At 44.2% G+C, this 12,407-nt stretch overlaps 2 protein-coding genes across 2 annotated transcripts; both read left to right on the top strand.

Moving 5' to 3' along the window:
• The first annotated feature begins 385 nt into the window (after window positions 1–385).
• On the top strand, window positions 386–3,194 carry LOC128836638 (secretoglobin family 1D member 2-like). The gene is made up of 3 exons (XM_054027096.1): window positions 386–508; window positions 2,220–2,407; window positions 2,968–3,194. Exons 1-3 carry the CDS (start codon window positions 454–456, stop codon window positions 2,989–2,991), a joined length of 267 nt encoding a protein of 88 aa, XP_053883071.1. The 5' UTR covers window positions 386–453; the 3' UTR covers window positions 2,992–3,194.
• Window positions 3,195–5,092: 1,898 nt separating this feature from the next.
• Window positions 5,093–7,050, top strand: LOC128837358 (uncharacterized). Its single transcript, XM_054028488.1, has 2 exons — window positions 5,093–5,602; window positions 6,526–7,050. The coding sequence occupies exons 1-2, from the start codon at window positions 5,200–5,202 to the stop codon at window positions 7,032–7,034; spliced, it is 912 nt and encodes a 303-aa protein (XP_053884463.1). The 5' UTR covers window positions 5,093–5,199; the 3' UTR covers window positions 7,035–7,050.
• Window positions 7,051–12,407: the final 5,357 nt, after the last annotated feature.

Consider the following 12,407-nt stretch of genomic DNA (forward strand, 5'->3'; position numbering starts at 1 on the left):
CTGCTAGTAAAGGCAGGGGGCTAGACTTGATGACTTTTCAAGGTCCCTTCCAGTTCTAGGAGATAGGATATCTCCATTAATTTACAAACAAACTGTACTTTATATGCTGTTCTTTACATAACATGTGACTCCTGCCCTTTTCTTGATCTCTAGTGCACATGCTGCACCTTTACATAACAAGAACTGGAGATGTTTAATTCTTCAGACTATTCCATTCCCAAGAGAACAATAAAGAAGAACAACTTTTACATTTTTTTCTTATTTCCACTCCATTGGCAAATATGGGATGGATTCCAGTGTTAATGAGGCCATGTGGTCTGGCATAGACGCTGCTGGCAGGAGCAGATGTTGCTGCTGTGCTTATATATTGGATCGCTGCATGCAAAGTTCCTAAGCGAGTTCATTGGCTCTTGCAGTTTGAGTCGTGATACGCGATAAATCATCATCTTCACCATGAAGCTGCCAGTTGCCCTTCTGCTGATCAGCCTGACACTGTGCTGCTACTCTGGTGAGTATTACTTACAGGCCAGACTGTAAAACATTTAGTGACTGAAGTCAATGGGATGATTTGTATGAGTAGGTGTTTCACAATGGAATATATATAATTGGCCGGTCTTTATATGAAACCTCAAGTTCTTGAAGCCTCAAGAATTAGGCTATTTGAAATCAGCATTAAGAAGTTTATAAGGTTCCCACGGCAAATGCATTTCTATTTCTAGACTGGAAAGACAAACAACTGAGGTCAGTTACACTTATTTTGTACTTACTGAGGACCAGATTCTGCCACCTTAGTCTATGAAATCAATAGGGTACTCAAGGAGTAAGGTACTACTCAACACTAGTGATGGTGGTGGAATCTGGCCCTGAATGTCACATAGTGGAAGCTACACAGCTGTGCAATTTAATCTACCTACACCTGTATTCTGACCTGTGCATAACTTCTACCACCTTTGATTAAGAAGCAGCACGGCATGATTCTGCTCTAACATTGGCTTTAGATTGATGCAACTCCATGACTTCATTGGAGCTACTCCTGATTTACATCAGGTAAACTGGAAGCAGAATCAGGTCAACTGACATAAGTATATATAGGATTCAAAGCAGTGTTGATAAAAAGATGGGCATTAGTATCAACTTGGTATTGTAGCCTAACATGTAACACTACCTTACATATTATGAATTTGGGTTAGCAAGGGCTATTAGAGTTTGATTAAAATAGGGATGAGTGAACTTAGAGGGAACTTAAGAGGTTAAGGGATCCTCATGCATTGCTTTGTTTTGTTTCATGAAGTTCACAAAATTAGTTTGAATATACAAAACATTTTGCTTTGCAAACTAAAACCAGTGTAGTTTCCCCACTCTCCCAGTGAGATTCAGTTTTAAAAAACTGAATGGCAGGGTGATTTGGTAGAAGAAAGCCTATACTATGTACTAGGAGACCAACCCAAGTCCTAGAAAGAGCAGATGTTCTCAAAAGTTTGGTTGGGATGAGTGGGTGTCCTAAGTATAGTTTAACCGATTCTAAGAAATTATGAACAATTTTTATTCCCCATCTCATCTCCATTTTTCAGTCTCTCTCCCTCTCTCTCTCTCTGTATTTGCATTTCAGTCTTTCTATCTTTTCATTGTTCCCCCTCCCACCGAAGTAGGGCAGGCTGGGGAAAGGCTGACCATTTAAGCAATGTCATTTTTTATGGTATTTGAATATGTATATCCCACTTGTGTACATTGAGACATCTACACCCATGTCTTGCTTAAATCAGTAAAAACAGTGATATAGTAGACATGCCCACTGTGTTGTACTCAACCAAATTTCTTCAAAAATATCCAAAGTTCTTGACCTTATTGAGAAAAAATATACATCCGTGGTCTGTTTGATTTTTCAAAATATAATCTGATTTGGAGTTATCGCCTGGCAAGAAATGATCCACAACAGGACAAACTAATACCCTTACTCTCATTGAGTAGTACCTTATTCTACAAGTATTCCCCATTCAGTGAAAACGAGGAAAAATTTCAGCCGTACGAACACAGTGATAGAGGTATAAGCACAAGATCACAGACATTTCGAATGGAATAGCCATCACAACCTCTACTATGGCATCGGCACCATGAGTTTTAAGACAGTAGAGAAATTGCACTAAATATTTTAGCAATAAATAGTTTAAAATATTTTGATATTATCCTGCTTAACTCTATTTCCTGTGTTTGCATTCCAGTTACTGCTGATACGTGTCCAGTTCTCATTAACATTCTTAACAAGTACCTCTTTGGCTCTCTTCCGGAATACATGGAGTCAATTGCTCCTTTTGTAACCGGTGACGTGATGAAGACTGCTGCTTACGAGTTTAAGGGATGTGTGCTTAAATTTTCACGGGAACATACAGAAGCCATAGGGGAATTGATGGTAATTTCATTTATTAATTATTATTATTAAATAAAGGGTACCAGTGTAAATCAGGAATAACTTCATTGAAGTCAAAATAAATACCCTTGTGTAAAAGCAATGTAAAGTCCTAATCCAAAACAAACTGAAGTCAGTTGACTCTCACTGACTTCATTGGGTTTTGTATCAGGCCCTACGTGAAGCATATTCAGATCCAAAGGGTTACACTGGTGAAAAAATAACTTTACGAGATTTTACTCCTCTTTCTAGAGTAAGAAATAGCTCCTGTCTTGCTTATCATGACAAGTCATTGCATAGATTCCTTTCAATTTTGCTTAGGCATATTTAAAATCAAATTTGCTTGGCAGAACCTACTGTTAGAAAGATGAAATCTCATGATTTTAAAACACCCAGATTTAATACTGCCACGACAAAAGTGACTGTGCAGCCAGCTCTTATGCTCCAAAATGTTGTACTAGATCCCTAATGTTCAATTTAGCTGGTTGTATGGCACTTTACCTGCATTATCTTCTTAGCAGAGTTAAGCCCTCTCCATTCACTGTTGTTAATCTCTGTTTCAGAAAAATATCCTGGAAAAGTGTTAAGAGGCACCATAACTCCAGCGATCTGCACCACTGAAAAGCTCATCATAATCCTACCTGCTGATTGCTTGTTGTTGATTCCCTCTCTCTAATTTTCTCTTCTTCCTGATTCTTTGATCAAGAGTTTTTAATCTCTAATGCATAAAAAAGCCACAGATGATGTTTTAGATTTAAACTTTTTATTTCAATAAACCAAAAGCAGTTCAGTTCTTTGTTCGTGTCCTGTTTTATTAGTGCAGGAGTCAGAGGGCTTGATTTGGAAAAGGATCTAATCAGCTATTAAAATTTATACTTGATACATTACTGAAAAATAACTAAGGTTAGATGGTAAATTGCTTAGAGATCACAGGATGACAAACACTATATCAATGCACAAGTCATTCATTTACATTGATAATTCAATATTACAAAGAAGAAATCCATGTATCACTACCATTGTTGGTACAGTAGGTATGAAAGGAAAATGCCAGATTTTGTTATGATAATAACTGAGGCAAATCTATGTCAAACTGGCAACATTTACTAAGTTCCTCAGAGTTTCCTTTAAACCACATACATTAAAACTGGTACCTGAAAAAGATCATACAAGATAGTTGCTTTGAACCCTAGGGTTGGAACATGCATGTGGACAGTATCCTGGAAATGATGCAGCCATAGTTCCAGCAAAGATGCACCAAAGTGTTTAATTACTTTCATAAAAGCAAACACTGGGGCTGGTTAAAAGGGCCTTCATGTTTCCAAGCACAATTTACTCACTATACTTCAAGGTGGTGGATTTTTTGCATACAAATTTCTCTCCCATTTAAAAAGTGAAACTTCACAAAATAATACACACAAATTAAACAGAGGAGATTCCCCACAACATAATAAAATGGGGAATCTGAGCTGAGAATCATGGAAATGGGACAAAAGATTTCACAAAAGAAGACTGCACACACTCAACCTAGAACTGTCTGGCATCCATATTTGTCCTGCTGTTTCTGTACATCTTGGTCACTAATCATGAGGACTATAAAAGATTGATAGGTCCCACATAGTGGTGAAAGAGGGAATACAGCTAGGAAGCAGGGAAGACAAAGAATGAGCCAATGAATCATCAAAAAAGCAGCAGCAGTTCTTCAGTGCAAAATCAAACTGGAGGATTGAACCAAGTGAGCTCAGATGCACTACAAACTAAAAGGTTTTACTGAAAATTCTTTTAATCAACCCCTGCCCTTCTGTCTCTGTATTTCTGCCTCACAAGTCCACAGGATACTCACTAGAAATTTTCAAAGCAGACTAGGGCAGTTAGCCACACAACTGCCCTAAAAGTCCCAACCTCTGTGACTTGCTTAAACTCCCTTACAATTAATTAGTCACTTCACTCTTTTATTTAAAGATTCAATTATTTAAAATTCACTCTTACTAACCAATTTGTACCTTCCCTCTTTAAATGAGCCTCTAAATTAGGCTCACTGATACGGAATGAAACGAGTCTACACTGGAATAATACATAAACTGAAGGGTCAGAAGACAAAAGTAAATAAAGGAAAGAAAATTACTAGAAATGAGAACATATAAGGTATAACAGACATCCTACTTTCACTCACAACTTGTTATGGCCCCTCAATGTGTAAGTTACATCATCTTCCACACCGTTACATTTGTTTGGGCATAATTACACCCACTTAATAACAAAGGAGTCGGAGTGTATAGAAATTCTCAGGCCTGGCCTACACTACGAATTTAGCAGTGTTAAATCGAATTAAGCCTGGACACGTCCACACGACGAAGCCCTTTTTTTCGACTTAAAGGGCCCTTTAAACCGGTTTCTTTACTCCACCTCTGACGAGGGGATTAGCGCTAAAATCGGCCTTTGCGGGTCGGAATTGGGGTAGTGTGGACGGAATTCAATGTTATTGGCCTCCGGGAACTATCCCACAGTGCTTAATTGTGACCACTCTGGACAGCACTCTCAACTCAGATGCATTGACCAGGTAGACAGGAAAAGCCCCGCAAACTTTTGAATTTCATATCCTGTTTGCACAGGTGACCACGCAGAGCTCATCAGCACAGGTAACCATGATGGAGTCCCAGGATCGCAAAAGAGCTCCAGCATGGACCGAACGGGAGGTACGGGATCTGCTTGCCATATGGGGAGATGAATCAGTGCTAGCTGAACTCCGTAGCAGTAAACGAAATGGCAAAATATTAGAAAAGGTCTCAAAGGCCATGAAGGACAGAGGCCATAACAGGGACGCACAGCAGTGCCACGTGAAAATTAAAGAGCTAAGGCAAGCCTACCACAAAGCCAGAGAGGCAAACGGAAGGTCTGGGGCAGAGCTGCAAACATGCCGCTTCTACGTGGAGCTGCATGCGATGCTAGGGGGTGCAGCCACCACTACCCCAACGGTGTGCTTTGACTCCATCAATGGAGAAACACACAACAGGGAAGCGGGTTCGGGGTATGAGGAAGATGATGATGAAGACAATGAAGATAGCTCACAGCAAGGAAGCGGAGAAACCAGTTTCCCCAACAGCCAGGATATGTTTATCACCCTGGACCTGGAACCAGTAACCCCCGAACTCACCCAAGGCGTGCTCCCAGACCCTGAGGGCACACAAGGGACCTCTGGTGAGTGTACCTTTGTAAATATTACACATGGTTTAAAAGTAAGCGTGTTTAATGATTAATGATTAATTTGCCCTGGCAATTGTGGCCAGTACAGCTACTGGAAAAGTCTGTTAACGTGTATGGGGATGGAGTGGAAATCCTCCAGGGACATCTCCAGAAAGCTCTCCTTCATGTACTCCCAAAGCCTTTGCAAAAGGTTTCTGGGGAGGGCTGCCTTATCCCATCCGCCATGGTAGGACACTTTACCACGCCAGGCCGGTAGCACGTAGTCTGGAATCATTGCATAACAAAGCATGGCAGCGTATGGTCCCAGTGTTTGCTGGCATGGAGACAACATCCATTCCTTATCTCTCTTTGTTATCCTCAGGAGAGTGATATCATTCACGGTCACCTGGTTGAAATGGGGTGATTTTATTAAGGGGACATTCAGAGGTGCCCGTTCCTGCTCGGCTGAACAGAAATGTTCCCCGCTGTTAGCCACGCGGTAGGGAGGAGGGGTGAAGTGATCATCCCAGAGAATTGGGTGTGTGTGCGGGGGAGTAGTTGGGTTTGTGCTGCATGTTAACCCAGAAACCGCAGCCCCTCCTTTTACATTGCAAACCCATTTTAAATGGCCAACCCAACGGGTGCTTGGTATGGGAAATGAGCTACTGTTTGAAACCATTCCCACGTTAAGAAGGTTAAAAAAGCCAAAAGACTGTGGCTTACCATGGCTGCCTGCAAGCTGAAATCTGTTGCCTGGCACTGCGTGAGTGATCTCTCACACCAAACCGGCAGGCCCTCAATATAAGTCGAAAAATGCGACCTTGTAACGAAAGCACATGTGCTGTGTAATGTGAACAGCAAAATGTAACATGAAAGAGTGTACCCATTGTTCTCTAAAATGTGTCTTTTTTAACCACCTCTCCCTTCTCCTCCACCAGCTGCAAATGTTTCTCCTTCACAGAGGCTAGTGAAGATTAGAAGGAGAAAACGGCGGACTCGGGATGATATGTTCTCGGAGCTCCAGATGTCCTCCCACGCTGACAGAGCACAGCAGAATGCATGGAGGCAGTCAATGTCAGAGTGCAAAAAAGCACAATATGAACGAGAGGAGAGGTGGTGGGCTGAATCGTGGGCTGAAGAGAGCAAGTGGCGGGCTGAAGAGGATAGGTGGTGTCAGCTTGCAGACAGAAGGCAAGAGTCGATGCTCCGGCTGCTGGAGCATCAAACTGATATGCTCCAGCGTATGGTTGTGCTGCAGGAAAGGCAGCAGAAGCAGAGACCACCACTACAGCCCCTGTGTAACCAACAGCCCTCCTCCTCAAGTCCCATTGCCTCCTCACCCAGACGCCCAAGAACACGGTGCGAGGGCCTCGGCCTCCGGCCACCCAGTCACTCTATCCCAGATGATTCCCCGAGCATCGGAAGGCTGGCCTTCAATAAGTGTTAAAGTTTTAAAGTTTTAAACTGCAGTGTGTCCTTTTCCTTCCCTCGTCCCCACCCATCCTGGGCTACCTTGGCAATTATCCCCCTAGTTGTGTGATGAATTAATAAAGAATGCATGAATGAGAAGTAACAATGACTTTATTGCCTCTGCAAGCGGTGCTCGAAGGGGGGAGGGGAGGGTGGGATGGTTAGTTTACAGTGAAGTAGAGTGAACCGGGGGCGGGGCAGAGGGTTCATCAAGGAGAAACAAACAGAAGTTTCACACCGTAGCCTGGCCAGTCACAAAACTCGTTTTCAAAGCTTCTCTGATGCGCACCGCACCCTACTGTACTCTTCTAACCACCCTGGTGTCTGGCTGCGCGTAATCAGCGGCCAGGGGATTGGCCTCAACCTCCCACCCCGCCATAAATGTCTCCCCCTTACTCTCACAGATATTGTGGAGCGCACAGCAAGCAGCAATAACAATGGGGATATTGGTTTCGCTGTGGTCTATCCAGTCAGTAAGCTGCACCAGCGCGCTTTTAAACATCCAAATGCACATTCCACCACCATTCGGCACTTGCTCAGCCTATAGTTGAACAGGTCCTGACTACTGTCCAGGCTGCCTGTGTACGGCTTCATGAGCCATGGCATTAAGGGGTAGGCTGGGTCCCCAAGGATAACGATAGGCATTTCAACATCCCCAACGGTTATTTTCTGGTCCGGGAAGAAAGTCCCTTCCTCCAGCTTTCGAAACAGACCAGAGTGCCTGAAGATGCGAGCATCATGTACCTTTCCTGGCCATCCCACGTTGATGTTGGTGAAATGTCCCTTGTGATCCACCAGGGCTTGCAGCAGCATTGAAAAGTACCCCTTGCGGTTTATGTACTTGGTGGCTTGGTGCTCCGGTGACAAGATAGGGATATGGGTTCCGTCTATCGCCCCAGCACAGTTTGGGAATCCCATTGCAGCAAAGCCATCCACTATGACCTGCACGTTTCCCAGAGTCACTACCCTTGATATCAGCAGGTCTTTCATTGCCCTGGCAACTTGGATCACAGCAGCCCCCACAGTAGATTTGCTCACTCCAAATTGATTCCCAACTGACCGGTAGCTGTCTGGCATTGCAAGCTTCCACAGGGCTATCATCACTCGCTTCTCAACTGTGAGGGCTGCTCTCACCCTGGTATTCTGGCGCTTCAGGGCAGGGGAAAGCAAGTCACAAAGTTCCATGAAAGTGCCCTTACGCATGCAAAAGTTTCGCAGCCACTGGGAATTGTCCCAGACCTGCAACACGATGCAGTCCCACCAGTCTGTGCTTGTTTCCTGGGCCCAGAATCGGCGTTCCACGGCATGAACCTGCCCCAGTAACACCATGATTTGCACATTGCTGGGGCCTGTACCTTGTGAGAGGTCTATGTCCATGTCAATTTCCTCATCACTCTCGTCGCTGCGCTGCCATCACTGCAATCGCCTCCTCGCCTGTTCCTGGTTTTGCTTTGGCATGTTCTGGCTCTGCATATACTCCAGGACAATGCCCGTGGTGTTCATAGTGCTCATAATTCCCTCGGTGACCTGAGCGGGCTCCATGATCCCAGTGCTATGGCGTCTGGTCTGAAAAAAGGCGTGAAACTAGTGTCTGACGGAGGGAGGGAGGGAGGGGCAAGTGACGACATGGCGTACAGGTACAGGGAATTAAAATCAACAAAGGTGGCTGTACATCAGGGAGAAACACAAACAACTGTCACACTGAATGCCCCCCCCCCCAAAGATTGACCTCAAAACCCTGGGTTTAGCTGGCCGTTGATTTCACGGAGGGAGGGGGAAGCAAATGAATACAGAACAAATCTGGTCCATCTATATTTTACATCTTAAGCTGGCAGCAGACGGTGCAGCATGACTGATAGCCATCGGCATCTTCTGAGTGCTTGGCAGAAAATGCTGTATTACGACTGCTAGCCATCATCATCAAGACGGTTCAATAGGACTGCTGGCAGGACTGAGTTTCCAGGAGACAAAACATGTCTGCCCAGGTGCCTCTGATCGAACTGGAATACGACCATGATGGATACCAGTCGTAATACACCATCTACTGCCAAAAGGCAAGGGGCTGCTGCTGTGTAGCAATGCAGTACCACATCTGCCGGCACCCAGATAACACAAGGTGACGGTGAGCTGAGCTGAGCAGGTTCCATGCTTGCCATGGTATGTTGTCTGCACAGGTAACCCAGGTAAAAAGGCGTGAATCGATTGTCTGCCGTTGCTCTGATGGAGGGGGAGGGGCCTGACGACATGTACCCAGAACCCCCGGCGACACATTTTTGCATTATTCAGGCATTGGGATCTCAACCCAGAATTCCAATGGGCGGCGGAGACTGCGGGAACTGTGGGATAGCTACCCACAGTGCAATGCTCTGGAAGTCGACGCTAGCCTCGGTACTGTGGACGCGGTCAGCTGACTTAATGCACTTAGAGCATTTTATGTGGGGGGACACACAATCAACTGTATAAAACCGATTTCTATAAAACCGGCTTCTATAAATTCGACCTAATTTCGTAGTGTAGACATACTCTCAGTTAAATCAGTGCAAACCTGGAGTAACTCTACTGAAACCACTGGTGTTTCTTATATAACTAAGAGCAGACTTCAGTGTTTTGTATTATTTTGCATCTCTTTGAAAGTTAAAAATTGTTAACGCTGAAATAGTGTGGTGACGACGCAGGAAACAGAATGCCAGGTTTGTTGGAAGCCAGAGAGCTTTACAAGCCTCTTGCAAAAAGCCTCCCAGGAAAACTTTTCCTGGGGTTTTTATTTCTCTCCTTACTTTGTTTACAACTCTTCTTAGTGGTTACATTCCTGCGCATAGAAACGCCAGGCAGTGTACATGCACATAAGATAACGAACCCATCTCTTGAGCGCGTGAACACCAGCTGCGAGGGTACAATCAAATCAGCCAAATACGTTTCCCAAACACAAACGCTGGATTGAAGGTCACTCCTGCCTCGTAGCCATGGGAGCAGTTTGCCGCGCCCATGGGCTGGCGATTCGGGAGCTATGCATCCCTACATCCCCCCCTGTTTTATTTTATATGCAGTGTTTAAACAAAGCACTTTCGCAGGGTAGCATGCACAATGTCACTAGATTGGGTAAACATTAAACAAAGCAGCAAAGTAAAACGCCAAAAATCAAAACTAGGACCCCATACTATAAGAGGGTCTTTATCCACTCTAAGGGTGGCTATGACTAGATATAATCCCACCAAGGAGGAAAAACGTCCTAGCGGATAGCTTAAACATAACATTTCAGCATATCAATTTGCTATTACATACAAAACTATTATCAGTAAGCTTAAAACAACACATTTCTTTTACTGTCTCACACCCCAGATGTTGCTGGGTGGTTTGCAGACAGGAACAAGGCAGGTACTTAACAGACCTTGCATTTTCGGGGCAACGGCCAGGTAGGAATCAGATTGATTCAATACTTGTGCCAGGTGGACCCAAATGTCTTGTAATGTGGTGTCATTAACATACACACAGCTGTCATTAACTTGAAAAAGTAAGCGTCCTGTCAGGTGTAATCCCAGGAGCACTAACTAAAATTAACTGGGCATACCAGGTAGTCTAATTTCCCAGATGTCTTGGTGAATTACTCAATCCCACATGCATCCTCCCCCTGGACCCGGCAGGATTCGGTATGTGGAAGGCCACACCCCCTCAACTGGTCCATATGCTTGGAAGGAGCATTGAGAACGTTTGCACTTTTACTCAGAAAGTCTCCAAGTATGTCTCTATGGCCACAGATCAGATGGTACTCCTGATGTGTCTGTAAGGGCAGTGGGCCAAGCCTGAACATGCTAGATCCCACTGCAATGCCTTCCCAGCCTTAGTGATATTCAATACCATCTCTGTTAGCAACTTCTGGGTCATTGTCTGTATTTGGATGTGTTACAGGGGTAATAGTGTAATAAAGAAGATAGCAGGGGCAATGGCAACAAGGTGCCTTTGGTACTTATCATTTAAAATCCAATTAGGGAAGGCAATACATACTGAAGGACTTATTCAAAACACAGGGCGCAGCCTGTAGAATAAACCCCAAAATCCAATCAATACCACGTTCCCAAGCATGGGTTCCACAAATTTCTTCCTGCTAGTGTATAATTCTTTGTTTCTTCACCAGGGTCAGTTCTTAATGTCTCTTGTAGTCAGGAATTCCTGGACTTTGTGGTTTCAAGGAAGCAAGTGTTCCTTCTTCTCTTTTCCTGAAACAGTGTGGTTTAGCATCATACAGGAGAGAGGTTACTAGCACATCACCCTGTAATGGTTTTGCTTTTTCTGGAAAAATTCAGAGCAACAGTAGGTCTGTCAGTGGACAAGGGAGAGGTTACTAGCACTTCACCTTGTCTTTTTTTCCTTTTTCCTGCTGTCCAGAAGGCACAGCAGGGCTAGAAGAAGAAATAGGCTTATCATCAGTCAAAAGGTCCTCCCGAGGTGGAGGGGTCTTTTTACAGTGAAAAGCATGGGTCCAGGCAGTCAGTCCTTGGCACTTCACAGCGGTGTTGGTGGTTAACAGGACTTGGAAAGAGCCTTTCCAGCATGGAGCCAAAGCAGTCTTTCGTTGATGGACTTTACATAGACTCAGTCTCCTGGTTTTAATAAATGGCAGGGGTGCTAGGATCTTTGAATAACACTTTTCTACCTGTGAGAAAAGAAACCTAACACATTTCATTAATGCCTGGCAGTGTTTTGCAGATCTCATAGTTGCTCGGGCACATTTAAGCCCCCCCTTGTCTTGGGGGTCAGCCAAGTTTTGGCTGTGGCCTTGGATGAGCCTGCAAGCTGTATTTTCCTCTCAGTTAACTCATTCTGTGCTTTTTCCTCTTCTCCTTTTCTCGGCTTCTTTTAACCTACAAAGGAAACCTTCACTCTTCCAGTAAAATAACTTTATTACAGAGCTTTGGAGCAACAAACCGGGACAAGCACACCCACTTTTGAGGAGTGCACTTGGTACAACCTCTGGTGTCTAATTGCTTTCCTCCCTCCCCAGCCCTCTGGCTAGAAATCTGAGGTAGCCAGAAGGATCCCATGGGCAATATGGGGAGTGGGTTAACCTTCCATGTCCTTGCTTCCAAAGACTGTTGGTATGCAATTTTTAACAACAATTTTTGCCATACAACACAAAAATAATCCCTATTGTACCAGTAAATGCATGGTACATTGAATGCTGTTCAGCTGGCATCCGTTTTCTCTGATGATCTGAAAAACAAAAGAACAGAGGTCTACCCCTTCTGGGCAGTCAGTCGTTGCTTAAAATGTTTCCTTGTATTTGTTCATAGGCAGCCTAGATTTCAGTGGCTTCTACCTTATTAGTTAGAAACTTGCATTAATACAAATGCTT

Source organism: Malaclemys terrapin, chromosome 4 (assembly GCF_027887155.1).
Source record: "Malaclemys terrapin pileata isolate rMalTer1 chromosome 4, rMalTer1.hap1, whole genome shotgun sequence".
Lineage (NCBI taxonomy): Eukaryota > Metazoa > Chordata > Testudines > Emydidae > Malaclemys > Malaclemys terrapin.

Excerpts from the sequence above, each read along its gene's own strand:
- LOC128836638 (XM_054027096.1), top strand. The coding sequence starts at position 454 with ATGAAGCTGCCAGTTGCCCTTCTGCTGATCAGCCTGACACTGTGCTGC. Across the intron at positions 509-2,219 it reads GACACTGTGCTGCTACTCTG|TTACTGCTGATACGTGTCCA; the intron begins GTGAGTATTACT and ends TTTGCATTCCAG. Across the intron at positions 2,408-2,967 it reads AAGCCATAGGGGAATTGATG|AAAAATATCCTGGAAAAGTG; the intron begins GTAATTTCATTT and ends TCTCTGTTTCAG.
- LOC128837358 (XM_054028488.1), top strand. The coding sequence starts at position 5,200 with ATGAAGGACAGAGGCCATAACAGGGACGCACAGCAGTGCCACGTGAAA. Across the intron at positions 5,603-6,525 it reads GGGCACACAAGGGACCTCTG|CTGCAAATGTTTCTCCTTCA; the intron begins GTGAGTGTACCT and ends CTCCTCCACCAG.